At 39.9% G+C, this 17910-nt stretch overlaps 1 protein-coding gene across 1 annotated transcript; it reads left to right on the forward strand.

The window, feature by feature from the left end:
- The first annotated feature begins 216 nt into the window (after positions 1-216).
- On the forward strand, positions 217-16982 carry LOC132837634 (dynein axonemal assembly factor 8). The gene is given in 36 exon segments (XM_060857403.1): positions 217-231; positions 1699-1970; positions 1972-2023; positions 2111-2219; positions 2323-2395; positions 3331-3446; positions 3449-3521; positions 3705-3840; positions 4006-4036; positions 4039-4123; positions 4125-4184; positions 4286-4327; positions 4329-4388; positions 4420-4608; positions 4610-4697; positions 4791-4922; positions 4999-5099; positions 5101-5132; positions 6144-6417; positions 6515-6520; positions 7469-7481; positions 7832-7880; positions 8826-9149; positions 10420-10551; positions 10644-10815; positions 11197-11443; positions 11445-11505; positions 11590-11631; positions 11724-11759; positions 11842-11999; positions 12116-12223; positions 12226-12390; positions 16224-16244; positions 16359-16482; positions 16577-16818; positions 16917-16982. Coding segments are annotated over 36 exon segments (3906 nt in total).
- Positions 16983-17910: the final 928 nt, after the last annotated feature.

The raw sequence follows: 17910 nt of genomic DNA on the forward strand, positions 1-17910 counted from the left end.
AGCAATACATCAGATATCCTGCAAAATAGTAACTAACATGATTTTTTATTGACTTTTTATAAATCTTTTCCTATCTATTTCATATATTCATACTGCAGCCATAATCTGATACTACAAGAGACATCCAGTGTAGTTTCTAAGACAGTCTACTGTATATTCTAAGTAAAATTTTACGTAGTAGTCGACGTCTTGCACTTTTTAGACGTTTTTGTCGCAATGAGACAAAGGCGAGTAAGGATCCAAATGCAGTTCAGTCTTTTATTGATCCAAAACAAGAAACAGGCAAACATACGGTCAGGCAAAACAGGGCAGAACACTGAGCACACAGGAAACAGGAACATAGACACCAACATTCAACAAAGACCAACACCATTGAAGTGAACAAACAGAGTAGATATAACAAACAGGAACCGATCACCAAGAAGAGACAATCAGAGACTTAAGACGATACACCTGGGGGGGCGATAGAGTGCCATTAATGTCCATTGTAACAAATGAGTGGGCGGGGCAAACAATTAACAGCAAGGCAGACAGCAGACAGAAACAGGGCAAAACACAGACAGACTCATTACAGTCTTACTGTCAGTAATTGGCATTTCTGTAAGATTAAGATCGAATTAAATATATTCAATTGTAGTCGGGGGGCACGGTGGCTTAGTGGTTAGCACGTTTGCCTCACACCTCCAGGGTTGGGGGTTCGATTCCCGCCTCCACCTTGTGTGTATGGAGTTTGCATGTTCTCCCCGTGCCTTGGGGGTTTCCTCCGGTTACTCCGGTTTCCTCCCCCGGTCCAAAGACATGCATGGTAGGTTGATTGGCATCTCTGGAAAATTGTCCGTAGTGTGTGATTGCGTGAGTGAATGAGAATGTGTGTGTGCCCTGTGATGGGTTGGCACTCCGTCCAGGGTGTATCCTGCCTTGATGCCCGATGACGCCTGAGATAGGCACAGGCTCCCCGTGACCCGAGGTAATTCGGATAAGCGGTAGAAAATGAGTGAGTGAGTGAGTATTGTAGTCAGTTCTTTGTCCATTCTATGGTGTGTGAGTCAATATGCCCACTATTAATTTAGCATTCTAATTTATTAAGAAATAGAAGAGAGAAACTGGAATATGAATGGAATGGCTAATATTAAACAAACTGGATCTGCACATGCTCAATGACGCTCCTTATCTCCTAAGCCACAGCACAGCAGCATCATGACATAAAACTGGCTAGTCTTACTTACTTAGCTCTTTGGGTAACATAAACTATATAAGAGAAAATGCAGAACAGTTCATTATTTGACAGCTTTAAATCCCAAATACCCGACTCATCATCCAAGCAAAAGGAATTAAACTCAATTGTCTAACTTTAACTATCAACATTAACAATAAACAGAGACAAGTAGCAAGCTAACTGTGATTGTGTTGGACTTGACACCTGACATTTGATTACTATCTATGTACTAAAAGTCATTTAAATACTTTTAAAGATTCCTTATTCATAAAACATAGCACTGTATATTCTCTCTGTTTTTTTTTTTAAATATAACATGATGATATACTGTATCATAAGTACCATTAAATGCTAGTTTGGTGATGTATAATTGTTGCTTCTTAATTTGTAAGTGTACATTACAGCATGTTAATTGTGTAAAAACATGTGCATACTTCATTGTGTTATTACATGACACATTTTGATGTTTTTCCATCAAACAGGATCTCACCGAGCCGGTAACGAAGCCGTTCTCACCTCACCTCTCTGTAGAGCACAGAGACTATTCAGCTGAAGACACTACAGGTCTTGAATCGGAAACACTTACAGTCAACTCTCCGGAAGCACAAAACCTCACCTGTAAATCCAAGGACCATCGAAAATCTTTTACTCTTACGGTGCACCATGAGCAAAAGAACAAGTCAGTCACGAAGGCTGCTGAAGGTCGCTCATTATCAGAGTGTACGAAAAGGAAAAGTGAAAGATTTCTACAGAAAAGAAAAGAAAGAGCAGATAGATACACAATCGTGCCCTGTTTTGTCTTTGGCAGTGAGTCTAACTTTATTGTTAATTTATCAGAATCTTAATAGAACCAGTAAAGCTATAACTCTAGAAATATTCTGTTTCTCTGAACAGCCTCTAGAGAATTGGGATCTGGTTCTGCAGTATATTATACAACATGGACATCACAAACATCTCACTAAACAAAATGAAGTGAACTTTGTTTGATTGTTTAAATATACAGGTTTGATTTCAGGCTGTATTTGTGTGTATTTTCACTGTATCAACCGTGACAAATACAGCAGGTCATAGCAGACAGTAGTCATAGTATTTCTTTTGTCTTATAGATGATGGCAGAAAAAGACAAGAAGTTGACATAATGGAGTGTTTGGCTGCTTTTTTTGGATACAGAGACGATGAGTGACGATCTAGGAAAAGTCCTACAACCACAAGGTACTCTGAATACAGTGAAAAGTTTAATAATCATGGCTCATCAAAACACACTTTGTATTACACACTTTGTCTGTATTAACACATTATTGTGAATCTTTCACTCTACAAATTATTATTATTATTATTATTATTATTATTATTATTATTATTATTATTATTATTATTGTTATTATTATACGTTTAGTTGTAATTTAATTTTGCATTTTCTAGGATTGTTGGACAGGCAGATGATTTTAATGCCATTTTAAGTTGATTAAGTTTGCAAAATAAAGATCCTCCTACTGTACTGTATATATTGAGTAAAAGTGATTATTGTCCATTTTTGTATGGTGTACATATTAGTAACACCTAAATGATCTAACAGGCAATTGCTTATAGAAATGTCCTCTTTATGGCTCTGCCACAAAGTTCATGTTTAACTATATAACATCTATTACAGGATTGAGTTTTATTGTGGGGGGGCACGGTGGCTTAGTGGTTAGCACGTTCGCCTCACACCTCCAGGGTTGGGGGTTCGATTCCCGCCTCCACCTTGTGTGTGTGGAGTTTGCATGTTCTCCCCGTGCCTCGGGGGTTTCCTCCGGGTACTCCGGTTTCCTCCCCCGGTCCAAAGACATGCATGGTAGGTTGATTGGCATCTCTGGAAAATTGTCCCTAGTGTGTGATTGCATGAGTGAATGAGAGTGTGTGTGTGCCCTGTGATGGTTGGCACTTCGTCCAGGGTGCATCCTGCCTTAATGCCCGATGACGCCTGAGATAGGCACAGGCTCCCCGTGACCCGAGGTAGTTCGGATAAGCGGTAGAAAATGAGTGAGTGAGAGAGAGTGAGAGTTAGTGAGTGTTTTACTGTAATTATTTTCAAACTTTTTTGGGTTTTTAGGACGCTTACTGGAAAGAGTTTAAATCCCTAAAGATTCGGCCAAGCCTGAACAGGATATGATCTCTGGAGTAAAGGAAGCTTGGCACAGACGTGTAAACGCACCTGCTAAGAAACAGCTGAGTGAACCAATCCACATTACAGCGCATGTGATGAGTCTGTTACTGTAAGAGATAAAACACTAGACGCTGCAGTTCAGCCACCAAAGCATGAGAGGTGTACAGATATTTCATAAATGACTTTTTACCCTTATGTTATTTTATATTTTTATTTACCTGTTGTTAGCAGTCTAACAACAGGTTAAATACTGTATAAGCGCTTACATCATCAGGTTTATTGAACAGAACGTATGCATTCCTGACTTTTTTTTATTATGACTTCTCTTTGTGATTCCTGCAGTGACCTGCTGTAGGAGCGTCAGAAGAACAGAAGGCAGCGCCAACAGTATCTGAAACATCTACTCACCTTCAGGCCACAGCAATCTACAAACAGAAAGCAGAGTGCTGGTGAGATGACTGACGTTCTGGACGATACGGTGAGCTGAATACAAAATGTGTTTCTTCAATGTCTGGAATTTTTTGTGTTCTTTTTGTGTTTTTAAATTGTTTGTGTGCATTTGTTGAATATATCGTTGATAGGGACAAATGATGTTTCTTTACCACAATAACAAGATACATCTGTCTTTGTGCTTCTTTCTCAGGATGGATCATATCTTCCATCTGTTTGTACTCTGTGTTTCTGTTATTAAAAGCAGAGTGTTTGCTCTTAATGGTGCCCCTCTCGAGCCCTGGTGAGGTGGCAGTACAAGCAGAAGGAAAGACAGTCAGTGGAGTCAACATCACTCGGATCTCATGTTTACAATACACTAATAGCATTTGTGCTATACCATGTCTTTGGTATGTTTGATTGTGATTAAATTAGGAACACTGAGGAACTTTTGGGCAAATAGTCTAATGTGGCATTGGTTTGATGTAAGGCAGGCTAAAGCTAGCTAGCGCAGAGAACAGTGTGACAAACACCACAGTTTCGGGTCACTGGGCTGCAACAGATCTGGAAAAATGATTCCTTAGTACTTTACATCTGAACCTCTTGAAGAAACCCTTTTCTTCACACACAAAATCTCAGATGAGAATTACAGACCCAGTTCTCGATCTTTTCTTGAGTTCTGATTTATTCTCATTCATGCTTTTCATTTGTTTTATTTACAGTGGAAGAACACAAAGTGGGGCTGGACATCATTCCTTCAGCGCGTGTCAAGATTCCCGGCTCAGACCCAGCTGACTGTGGCATCCTGGCTGCCAGATCTTACTGCAGCAACAAGCTCATCCTGCATTCGTCTCTTTGCCCTCTTCAAGGCTTGACTGCTTTGTGTATATCAGCTCTGAGAAAGAGGTCAGTCTAAGTCAACTGAATGAACCAAGCCAAACAAGATTTATTCAAAATCATTTAATCTAATGATCATATGATCTTTTTTCTGGGTTGCAGGCTGTCAGGAAGGTCTTTGGAACAATTCCTGGCTTCTACTGGCAGACACTCGACATTCAAGTACAAATATGTCAGTGGGCAGAGGCCACGACTTCTCAGCAGCCTCACACCCAGTTGAGAATGGAGTCTTAGGTCTATTAGCATTTGTGGTACAAAAATCCTATTTCTTATTTCCAGGAATAAGTGTAAATGTTTTTCTTGGTCTCAGCTAGCGTTGGCTTTGGTCTACCAGACAATGTGTCATAACCCACTGGCAACAAATCAAACTCTTCTGTTTAGCTCAGGCCAGGATGTGTGTGGCCTCCGCTTCACCTACTACAGAACTCTTAGCTAACTGTGCAGGTAAAAGCAGCTAAACAATGTTCATGAGCATATTTTGCAGCATTTAGCTACAGTAAACAGTTATGAGCTTAGACTCACTGTGTAGAGGACTAGTAACACATGAGCAGTTTGCTGTCATCAGCAGCCTTTCTGTTCTGTTCTTTTCTGAAATCTTCTGCTGAAATGATAATGTCTAAAAGTTTGTATCACCCACTGCCAGATGCCATCACAATTACTATTATTGTAACCTATCTCCAATTTCCATTTTATACGGATAAGAAAAGCTTGAGACTTAATTCATTTGAATGATTAATCCTTATTTATACTTTTTCAGTCACAAATGAACAGCCAATAATAATCAAAAAAATTATTTGTTTACTCTCAGAATGTACTTAGAAATTAAGACACGAAGCTGCTCTCTCACTCACTCTCAGTCATTTTCTACCGCTTATCCGAACTACCTCGGGTCACGGGGAGCCTGTGCCTATCTCAGGCGTCATTGGGCATCAAGGCAGGATACACCCTGGACGGAGTGCCAACCCATCGCAGGGCACACACACACACTCTGTCATTCACTCACGCAATCACACAATACGGACAATTTTCCAGAGATGCCAATCAACCTACCATGCATGTCTTTGGACCGGTGGAGGAAACCGGAGTACCCGGAGGAAACCCCCGAGGCACAGGGAGAAAATGCAAACTCCACACACACAAGGTGGAGGCGGGAATCGAACCCTCAACCCTGGAGGTGTGAGGTGAACGTGCTAACCACTAAGCCACCGTGCCCCTACACGAAGCTGCTGTTAATCAAAATAAGGTCCTTTAAGGCTATTATTTCATTTTAGTAATGATGGTAATTAACATTATAAAATGAAAACAATTCAGTTCATTCATTTTTTGAAGACTTTAACAGTTATATGCTGCCCTGTGCACAGAAACAGGGAATTATTTTGGAGCTAAGCAAGCCATCACAATTCATCCCCACAAATGCATTTGTATTCAGTTACATCCCTTATACCTTTTTTTCAGTCCTTGGAATGAGTGGGCAGAGGTGTTTTTCTCAGCAGCCGTTGCTTGCCATGGCTATGCGTGGTCCTTATGTCAGAGCTGTAAGGCAAGAGATCACCGGACCCTCAGACCCCATGCTGGCACGTAAGACTGACCCAACCTCTGTTAATGCCCTTCACTGTCCCTATCCAGTGCGTGCTCTGTTCCAGTCCCTACGTCTGTCCAGTCTGGTTCACTTTGGTTTGTGTGTGTGGTTTGGTGGGAGACCAAATAATAATCCCGGGAAGACTGCCCAGTTTGAATTATTCTCCATTACTCTTACCACTATAATACAGTTCAAAGGTATCACATATAGCTCTGAAAAACTTACTAAGAATGTATCATACCCTCAGGGTTCAGTGTTGTAATGAGAGACATTTACATTTACAGCATTTGGCAGACAGCCTTATCAGGAGGGACGTACATAAGTGCTTAACTCTGTCTCATTGGATACATTAATGCTGGCTCAATAATGCCCCTTTTCCACCGAGGCAGTTTGAGTGCTGGTTCGGAGCCTAATTTAGAACCAGTTCTTTCTTTTCCGACAGCCAAAGCACCGGCTCTGAACCAGGAAAAGTGGTTCTTAAGTAGCGCCAAAACTTTGCTGATCTAGACTTAAGAACCGCTTGTGTCAGGGGCTGTGGGCGGGGCTACTGTTAGCACATTTGATAATGTACCTTAAGTATACTAATGTTTAATACATTTTTACTTTACCGCAATATGATACATTAGCTACATGCTAAGGCTAACTTTTTTCTGTGTTAATGATAAAATAACGTTATGTACTTTCTCGATTACAACCTCCGTTTATACAAATTACATGGAGCTGCACGTACACGTTGGATTCGCCGCATTTGGGTGTTAATGTAGGTTCACAAAGCCATGAGAATTAACAGTAAAGCAACAGCTGCCATTGTTGATGTGTTTGTGTTTGTCGCTGCTGCGCTAACTTTGCTGGGACACGTGACACATATACAGTGACGTCAGACTCGGCTTTTTATGCTCTCTAGCCGGTGGAAAGGCAAAACGGTTCTTAGAAGGTTCGCCAGTGGAACTAACTTTGAACCAGCACCAGTGCTAGCTCTGAACCAGCACCCGATTCTTTTTGGTGGAAAAGGGGCATTTGTTACATACTTAAGATACCATGAGTTTAAAACATTTGTTCAAAGTTACAATAAAAAAGTTTCAATTTTTTTAAATAAGTGCAGAAGAGAGGGAAAAAAGTGCTAGTTGAAGTGTTTCCTGAACAAGTAGGTCTTCAACTGCCGTTTGAAAATAGCCAGAGACTCAGCTGTCCGGACCTCTAGGGGAAGTTCTTTGGTGTCAGAACAGAGAAGAGTCTTGTAGTATACTTGCCTCTTACCCTGAGAGATGGTGGAACCAGTCGAGCAGTGCTGGTAGATCGGAGGGTGTGAGGTGCAGTGCGAGGAGTGATGAGGGCTTTGAGGTAAGAGGGAGCTGGTCCATTTTTGGCTTTGTAGGCCAACATCAGTGTTTTGAATCTGATGCGTGCAGCTACCGGAAGCCAGCGGAGGGATCGCAGCAGCAGGGTGGTATGGAGAACTTTGGCAGGTTAAAAACAAGTCATGCAGCTGCATTTTGGATCATATGCAGAAAACGAATTGTGTTCATAGATAGACCTGCCAGCAGAGAACTGCAGTAATCCAGAGAGAGAAGATACTGTTTCTTCACCTTCAATGCTTTGTGCTACAACAAAAGGTACATAATAAAAGTAACACTGTACAAAACTGTATTTCTGCTTGAGCCACACATGCTTGTGTAGTAACACCACCACATCACATCATCTTTATGACACAGATGTAATATACACATCTTTTATTTTATTAAATAGAAAACACTAAACATGTAGAACCATAGGGTACACTGACGGAATACTACTGAAGTGCACTAGATTTCCTTCGCGTTCTGCTTATGAACATAACAACAGCAACTCAAACCTGGTGCTATATACAGTACATAAGGTGTGAATTCTCCTCCTACATCCTGTGAAGTTAAAGTGCCTTTCTTTCTCTCTGGCCTAGTACAATGAATGCTACGCTGTTTGCAGTCTGTCTTTTACTGTGGGACATACTGGGAAAATTCTGGGAGAGTAGACTGTGAAAAAAATGGCATGATTAGCAAAACGGACAAATTCTGCTCTCTACCAGAAATTCCTGATGGAACAGTCATCATTCTGTAATCTGAAGTTCAACTGCAGCAAGACATGGATCTGAGTGCAGGCCTATCTCTGAATGCTTCAAGAGAAACAAAATGAAAGTTTAAGAGTGGTCAAGTCCTGATTTTAACCCCACCGAGATAGTGTAGCAGGAACCTAAACCTTAACCTGCTTACGACCTTAAGCAGTTTATACTTGAAAGCTTTCAATGCGTACATTAAAAACGTTTAATGTATCAGACCGATCTTCACTTAATGGAAGCATTTGGTGACAGTTGTTGCTAAATGTGGTGACCCTTTAATTTGCTAATAGAGTAAAGTTTTAATGGTGGCCTTAAGTTGTACTCTGCACAGTATAAAGGAGCAAAAGATGTAGTTTTGATGGTACCACCCCAGGAATGGTATAGTTTATAGTATCTTTATTAATGTTTAGTCTTTTTAGTGTGTAGTCTTTAACTGTTGAGCCCTTCCTTTTGTCTGCTTGTGCAGCGGATGTGTTTCTGCTCGTGTCTCCAGTGGTTCCCTCGTGCTGTTACAGCTATGTTCAGATATCCAAGGGCAGCCTCAGCCCTGGGCCTCAACACTGAGCAGGTAATCGGTTCTGAATCCTGCAGAAAACAAACTCATAGATACGTAAATCTCAAAGCCCATGATGGATATTTTGTTTGTCATGAACCTTCTCTGTGGTTGTGATGTTCTGTCATGCGACTATGGTGAGCATAGATGAAGCACTGCTTGAAGCCTTCTCTCACTGTCTGGTGCTGTTACTGAGGAGAGAGAACGCACTGTGCCACTGTGCCAACCTGCCTACAGGTGTAACATCTACACAAGTTCTGCTCTACTTTTAAAAGATGTATTGTTGTGTCACAGATCACTCTCTCACTCATTTTCTGCCGCTTATCCGAACTACCTCGGGTCACGGGGAGCCTGTGCCTATCTCAGGCGTCATCGGGCATCAAGGCAGGATACACCCTGGACGGAGTGCCAACCCATCACAGGGCACACACACACACTCATTCACTCACACAATCACACACTACGGACAATTTTTCCCAGAGATGCCAATCAACCTACCATGCATGTCTTTGGACCGGGGGAGGAAACCGGAGTACCCGGAGGAAACCCCCGAGGCACGGGGAGAATATGCAAACTCCACACACACAAGGCGGAGGCGGGAATCGAACCCCCAACCCTGGAGGTGTGAGGCAAACGTGCTAACCACTAAGCCACCGTGCCCCCTGTCACAGATCAATGAAGCAATAATTATTCACAACACAGAATCCTAAGTGTTGCTTGGTTTGAAACGAATAACAGCTCCTCAAAAACCCCAAGCTGATTATTCACTGTTGTTCCTAAAATTACCCGTCCTGTCTCCTAGGCTCCGCCCACCATTCGCGAACAGCAATCAACCACGCCACACCCCCATCACCACACAAAATACTGGTTAGAATCAATCAATTCATTTCATTTATCATCCAACCTTTAGAACTAGACTGGGGAAAATGGTATGATTAGCATAACTGACAAATTCTGCTCTCTACCAGAAATGTCTTCAGAAAGGTACAGTCATCATGTTCAGGCATCATTCTGTAATCTGAAGCTCAACTGCAGCACAACATGGATCCAGAGCATGAGAGCAGGTCCATCTCTGAATGGCTCAAGAGAAACAAAATGAAAGTTTTAGAGTGGCCAAGTCCTGATTTTAACCCCACTGAGATGTGGCAGGACCTTAAACAGCAGTTTGTAATTAAAAGCCTTCAGTGTCGATGAACTAAAACAAATTCTGCAAAAATTTTGCTGCAGTTGTTGCTGCCAAATGTGGCACAAAATCTTTAGCGGACGGTTACTTTTCCACATAAGTGATAGGTGTTTGCAGCATTATTGTTTTCCTTCAATGATAAATAACTTGATTTAAAAGCTTCTTTATTTGCTCCTGTATTGTGTTACATTTGCAATAAGGATCTGAAACCGTTTAGTGAAAGAAATAGGCAGAAATAGAGGAAATCAGGAGTGCGCATATAGATTAAATTGCTTCAGTGTCTGTTAGGAGGAATTTGACACCCCATACTTCCTCTTTCTGAAGGTTTGATGAATGAGCCGGCTTTGCATGGCTTAGTGGAACTGCTCCGTACCAGACTGCCAGGCAACGTTTGCCTCAAATCACATCTCTGCTTTCATGTGGTACCTTATACAGAATACCTCTTCATCCTTATTGGTACAGAAGTGTACTAGAGCTTTCTTTTTCTTTTGTGTACTTTGGTGCATCTACTGTGAAATCTAATGGAGAACATATTGATATTGCTGTAGGAGACCACATGTGGACAGTACCAGACTTCTGCCCTGTGATCCTTTTAGAGCACAGCTATGCTTCATGCAGTGAGACAGAACAGATTGTGATTCTCACACTGACTGGTCACAACATCATGGAGAAGGGCATGAGTCTACTTCACAAGGTTCTCAGGGGGAATCAAGCAGGTTTGCAGATACTGATTACATCATAGTTTATGGAGCATGGTGGACCTGGAGAGACTGTTGCATCTTGACCAAAATAGCTCTAAATTGTCGTTGTATTTGAAGTACTCCTAAACATTCCTCACACAAAATACGATTAATGGAAGAGAAGATAAGCCTCTTATTTATTTATTTATTTATTTATTAACAAATATCATGTTTCATGGTGCTCTAGTCATAGTTATAGACTCCAGGACTCACTACATTAATATGCAATAGGTTCAGTTGTTTACAGTCATTTTATCGCTGCACGTTTGGTTGATGCTCTGTGCAGTTATTTGACACAGCTTGTTATTCTGGGGCTTTTTCATTTTCGACCTGAACAACTCCAAATGTTATTACACGCAAGAGGAGTGGGTGAGGACGGATTTGAGTTGTTGGCACTGAAATGGCTGCCCAGACTGTCCTGGCAGCAGGCACTGGAGCTGAGCCCTTCTGAGGTCAGTGAGTGCCAGCGGCACAACAGCGTGGTTAGACTGGTATCCCCTCCGGCCCTGGTCTGTGCCATTACAAGGCCGCAGGCATTCAGGATTATGAAAAGAATTTTAGCACAAGACTGTCCTGGAGATCTGAGCGTGCTGATGTCGACCCCCCAATGAAATGGCCTTCAGACAAGACGCCCTTTACTCTACCGAGGCTCAGATGATTGCAGATGAAGGTGCGGCTAGCTGAAGAACAATTCATTGGATGGAGTAACTGAAGTTCATCCAAATAAACAACTTCTTTTTTTTCTAGATCACAGCAGCAGAATTATGTTATAAATACCTGCCACCACCAAGCACAGGTTTGCCTTTTGTGTACAGCAGTAAAATAAAAAGTGTTATTATTTTAGTGGTTCATACATAACACTATCTGACAATATCTCTCTATATCCAGGCTTAAGTCAGTCCATGTTCAGCTACATGACAGAAGGTAAGTAATGTGACTTAAAGCTTTTTCAGAGTGAGAATATTTTCATGGCTTTCTTATTAACTCATGCTGCTGTTCTCTGTAGGACTGCAGCTTCTTCTCACTTTGGCTCTATTTAAGCCTGGTGTCTGGAGTCGTTACTTACTCAAGATTCAACAAAACAGCTTCACCTTAGTGGGCTTACGCATACTTGTACTCAACTCAGAGATAACAAACACACTGATAAACAGATCAGAACATCAGGCCAATGGCTTCCTCCTTGTTCTTATATTTGAATCAATCGTTAATATTCGAATGAAATAAAGTTTACGGAAAACAAGATTTTTTTTTACAAATGATGCGTGACCATTTTTGTGTAGTATTTAATCTTTGGAAAACGTCTGTGTGAGCCTTCGGTGAGAGACTTGGAAGTGATGTACCTGACATCAGGACCTGTACTGGCATTGTGCCCACAGAGGGTGAAGTTAAGACGTACAGTAAGAAGCTTCTGGAGTTCAAGGATCCAGTTCAAGCTTGAAATGTTCAAGATCTCCATTTTTAGAGGGGCATCTATGGCACTGACAGACTGCATAACGACATCTATGGTAGTAGTTTTTACAGAATTGTTTGCTATGTTGACTCTCTGGTAGTGATGGTTTGCATGCTGTTTATTTACATTACTAGGTTTGAATCTCATAACACTTATGTGTGGATGTGTAGAATTGTGTGTCCAATCCAAACCCCTTGTAACTATGTGAATCTATATAAGCAACATAATGTCCATGCAATGAGTGTCAGAAATTTGCTAGGATTGTTCCAGGAGGTTAAACGATTTAGACCTCGGCATATCGAAAGTAAACAACTACTTGTCAGTATATTTATTAGTGAACAATATGCAGTCAGTCATTTGTTATAATGATCTATGCTTTTGGCTTTCAATTAGACACATTGAAATGTTGAGATTATAATGTTATCTGCCTTTCTGGGCAAAAAATAGCATATGTTAAGTGACATGATGACAAAATATGTATTTCTGAACATGCGAAAAAAGCATTAGTTAGATGTTTACTTAGGGCCAAACCTTTAGGGCTAGAAATCACAACATTATCACAAAGAACATTAACATCTCTGTATGTTTATGTGCAGCTATTTTATTCTCAATATACACTAAAGTTCTTGCCCAGAAGAGTCTTGGAGATTTCCACTGAGACATTTAATATTGTTATTTATAAACAATAAACTTGTCTTGGGTAGAACAAGTTTATGTAATGGTTCACTTCTTCTCCTCTGTGGGTTTAGTACAACTTTGTTCTTTACCCTGTGCCATCAGTAGGAGAGACTCCCAAGTGAACCTCACAGACCAGTACAGTGATAATAACCCTGGTGCTGTTCAGGCAATCTGTGTCTGTTTCACAAAGGAAAAAAATAATCCGGATAAAACATATCATTAAGTGTTCATCTGATATCATTAAGTGTTCATCATATGTGTCTGATGAATATCGTCGCTGTCAGACGGAATCCTCGTATCTCAAAAACCATTACTTTTCAGGAAATTAAAAAAACGCCGTACCTTATCTGCAGTACACAGGGTTTAGTCCGCGTTGCAGTGGATTGTCTTGCGCTAAATTCCTGTCCTCAGACGAGCACCAGAACTAGCGGGGGTCAAGATTTTTTTTTCTTTGAGCCCAGTGTTTTGAAGACATTTACCTCAGAAGACTTCGTTGCAACTCTTGATTGGTTGATTCGTTGCAACTCTTCTTGTTTGCCACGGAGTGAGGAAGAGGTGGACAGTTGAAGTGTCCAATGGAGTTTTGAGATTTGCGCTCAAGCTATTTTCAAGACTTTAGATAAATAGCTTGTAAAAATAACAGACCCACGTGGGGACTGACCAATAGCATCGATATGTGAAAAAATATGAAATTGACCAAATTTGGACATACGAGGTTTCCGCCCGACAGCGACGATATCTCATTCCAGTTATAATGAGTTCCTCTCTTCTCTTCTGTTCTGTGACGACTTTCCACTAGATGTTGGAGCGAGTCTGTGTGGATTTGTGTTCATTCAGCTACAAGAGCATTAGTGAGATCAGACACTGATGGTGTAAGAGTGAGGAGGTCTGGGGTTCAGTCGGTGTTCAGTGGGGTTGAGTCAGAGTCAGGGCTCAGTGCAGGACACTCCAGATCTTCTACTCCAACCTTCACACACCATGTCTTCATGGAGCTCTGTGCTTTGTGTACAGGGACATTGTCATGATGGAACAGGGATCGAGTCTCTGAGTTCCTGTAAAGGGAATCTGTACTGCTTCCAACTTTGGGTGTGATGGTCAATCTTTTTACCATATAGTTTGGTTAAACTTATCCATTAAAGGTAAGGTCTCAGTGGTGGATGTCCTCTGCAGATGGTGTCACCTTTCTAAACTTGGCTGTATCTCAATATACTATTCAAAGAAACAGGAGTAGGCATATTCTTGAGTCCAACCCACACCTCAGGATTGCTCTGTGTCTGACCTTTCCATCACATTTGTTCACAAAATCCTTGTGTCCTTGCTGAGAGGACCAAGTGCCTGCTAACATGGCCTTCACTGAAGTACAGAAGCTCCTTTCACAGTGACAAGCTCTTACTGTACATGTCAATTCTTATTTCTATAAAATTCCACCATCAATTAAATGAAAAAAGGGGACATCTCTGACCAGAGGCCAATAACAGATCATTTAAGACTCACCCAGCTCTGTTTCATGTACTGTGATCAGATCTAACCCCAAAAGGAAATATTTCATGAATGTAATTCCTATGTAAGTGTGAGCTCAGTGGTGGAGCTACAAACTTAATGACTTCAGTTTTATTTGTGTAGCACTTTTAACAATGGACATGGTCTCAAAGCAGCTTTACAGAACATAAGAAGATAATACAAAAAGTTTAAGATTTATAATTATACTTATATTTTAAATGTATTTGTATTTATCTCTATTTATCCCAAATGACAATCCTGAGTTGACTGTGTTGAGGAAAAACTGTTGGAAGAGGAAGAAACCTTGAGAGGAACCAGACTCAAAAGGAAACCATCGTCGTTTAAGTGACACTGGAGGCTGTTATTATAAATTATTATAAACACTAGAGAGTGTTATTATAAATGATTATAAACACTGAGTGTTATTATAAATTATTATAAACTTATTATAAATGATTATAAACACTGGAGAGTGTTATTATAAATGATTATAAACACTGGAGAGTGTTATTATAAATGATTATAAACACTGGAGAGTGTTATTATAAATGATTATAAACACAAGAGAGTGTGATTATAAATGATTATAAACACTAGAGAGTGATTATAAATGATTATAAACACCACAAAGTGTGATTATAAATGATTATAAACACCAGAGAGTGTGATTATGAATGATTATAAACACCAGAGAGTGTGATTATAAATGATTATAAACACCAGAGTATGATTATAAACAATTATAAACACAGTGTTATTATAAATGATTATAAACACCAGAGATTGTTATTATAAATTATTATAAACAACAGAGAGTGATTATAAACACTGAGCGTTATTATAAATGATTATAAACACTGAGTGTTATTATAAATGATTATAAACACCAGAGAGGATGATTATAAATTATTATAAACACCAGAGAGTGTTAACACAGAGTGTTATTATAAATAATTTCCTTTCTACAGTCATATACAGTCAGTTGGAGTTGTGCAACCAGGAGCTCCTGAGAAACTCATAAATTTGCTCATCATCTAAGTTCATTATAGATTCAACACCAACTCCTCCATGCTGAAGCCTTCAAATACTCAGTGATGGAGATACGGCATGTGTAGAATGTTATTCTATAGATGATTAACAGGTTGTTTTCCTCAGAGTCCTCATGGACTGCAAAATCTCTTCTCTTGTCTGAAATCTTCATGAAGTGGAAAATAACTGAAGCTGGCGCAATCTCTATATGCCTCGGGATGGAGAGAAAAAGGGAGCAAGTGGAGAGGAATTAGTGTAGCTGCTGTTTATAATATTAGCAAGCACTAGATGATGTCTAGATGTGCATTTGATGAGATTTTTTAATCAGTGCTTCCATTGCTTTTGGTAATATTTGTTTATGAAAATGTATAAATACTGATTTTAGTAAAGAGGAAATGAGTAAAACTGTGTTAGGGAAAGTCTGCCGGATTGGCATTACGATATTAATCACTTGACTGATGATGCTTTAGCAGTGAGAATTCCTAATTTATTATTAAGGCAATCCTTCCAGGTCATTAGAAAGTTATCAGTTTCGTTTTTACACCATTTACTTTGTACCTTTTGAGTGCTCTGTTCTGGTGTAGTAAAGTTTTCTAGTTATTTCTAGTTATTTTCTCATTGTAGCTTATTAACGTGATCCCCAGTGCATGTTGACACCAAATTCTCTTGCTGTTTTTCTGTTTCAGTATCAGTTTCTTATCAGAAGATCTTGAAGCTTCTGATGTTCTCAGAAGGTCTTGAAGCACAAGCAGGTAAAGGAAGCTCATGCGACTGGGGTTTCTGAGAATTCTAATCTGGTGTCCATCAGGTTTCCTCCAAAAACGAGAAACTAAATTCAGTTATTAATCTCTGCTTTATTTCTGCAGATACCTTGTTTGAGATCAGATCCGGTAGCCAGTTTGGAAGGACAACGGCCTCAAACCATTAGTAACTTAAAAGGTAAAAACCAGCTCTTGCAGCCTCTCATGGAGCAGTCAGGACTGATCAGATGTACAGCATGGATTTGTGTTCTTATTCCAGAAATCTTGTGTACTATACAGAATTTTTGCTGACACCACATTAGATCTTTGTTTACCAGAATAAGCCAGTTGTGTTTGTTTGTGTTCGGGTGGAAGCAGGATGCTCAGTGCTCTCTGCCAGACCACGTGCCTCATCATGCCCTCGCATGTACTCCAGCTGAGCCGTCCGCCTCTTCACATGGACCTTCTGCAGCGACTCCTGAGCTCAGGCCGCCACGTGGTGGATGGAAGAATCTGCTCACTTGACCCAACCCAAATAACACACTTATCTGTGTTACTGATTCCCAGCACTGCAAAAGCACTTAAAGTAATCCTCAATCTTCTCAACACTAAGGTTACATTCATTACATCAACATTCCTCATCATAAACTCCTTGTCCTCTTACTAGGAGTCTCTTCTGCCGAGGGACCACATCTTGTTCTTGCTTTGCAAACGGACAACATTGTGACGTGCTTGATTCTTAAAAGGTAGCAACGTATCATTATTTTTAATCTTGTGCATTACCAAAGACTAAAATGTCTGTAAAATGTACTACAGAAAATGTATTTTGTGGTTTGAATTGCAATCTATATAAATACATCTATAATACAAATAAACCAAAATATTTAAAAAATATTTTAGAAATAAATATATATATATATTTTTTTAATATAATGTAAGTTGGCCTGAAAGTTTAGAAACTCTTAAACGGTCATCTTTGACTTCCTGTTTCACTCGGGTATAAATACTGCATGACACAGAGGCCAAGTTCCAGGTCTTACATCAACACAGGGAAGATTAGAGAACACAAATAAAATATGTTGACATAAAACGGTTAAAGGTTACAAAAAGCTGCATGCTGGAAAAAATACTAAAGCTAAATTTGCATCAATTAAAAGCTAATTTTTCTCATACTGACAAGTAAATCCCTTCACTAGGGGTGCCAATAATTCTGGGGCTTTCCTTAAATGACTTTAAGGAAATGAAACTGAGGACAGATTTAAACTGAACTTCAGTCCTTCTGCATTGATGATCAACACACCGAATCTGACCGGCGTCCAGAGGAAAGCTTACCATTTTAGTTCTTTATTATTAGTTTTTGTCGTGTTTTTATGGTCTTTTATTCTGTGTACTTTTTTTTGGTGTACAGTTTTAAACTGAATTGAATTAAATGGAAAGAAGAAATGAATATCTCACCCAACCGCCTAGACGTGGAGGCATTCAAAATAAAGGAAAAAAGAAGAAGAAGAATTCAACACACTTACACAAGGATAAGATCAAAAATTATTTTTAATTCCCAATTATGATAAAAAATAATTCCATGGGTTTTGTAAACCATTGCATAACTGCTGTAGTGTACATAAAGGTCAACAATTTGATATGATACACTATGAATAAAACTTTATGCATTTTAAATAAT

Source organism: Tachysurus vachellii, chromosome 21, assembly GCF_030014155.1.
Source record: "Tachysurus vachellii isolate PV-2020 chromosome 21, HZAU_Pvac_v1, whole genome shotgun sequence".
Lineage (NCBI taxonomy): Eukaryota > Metazoa > Chordata > Actinopteri > Siluriformes > Bagridae > Tachysurus > Tachysurus vachellii.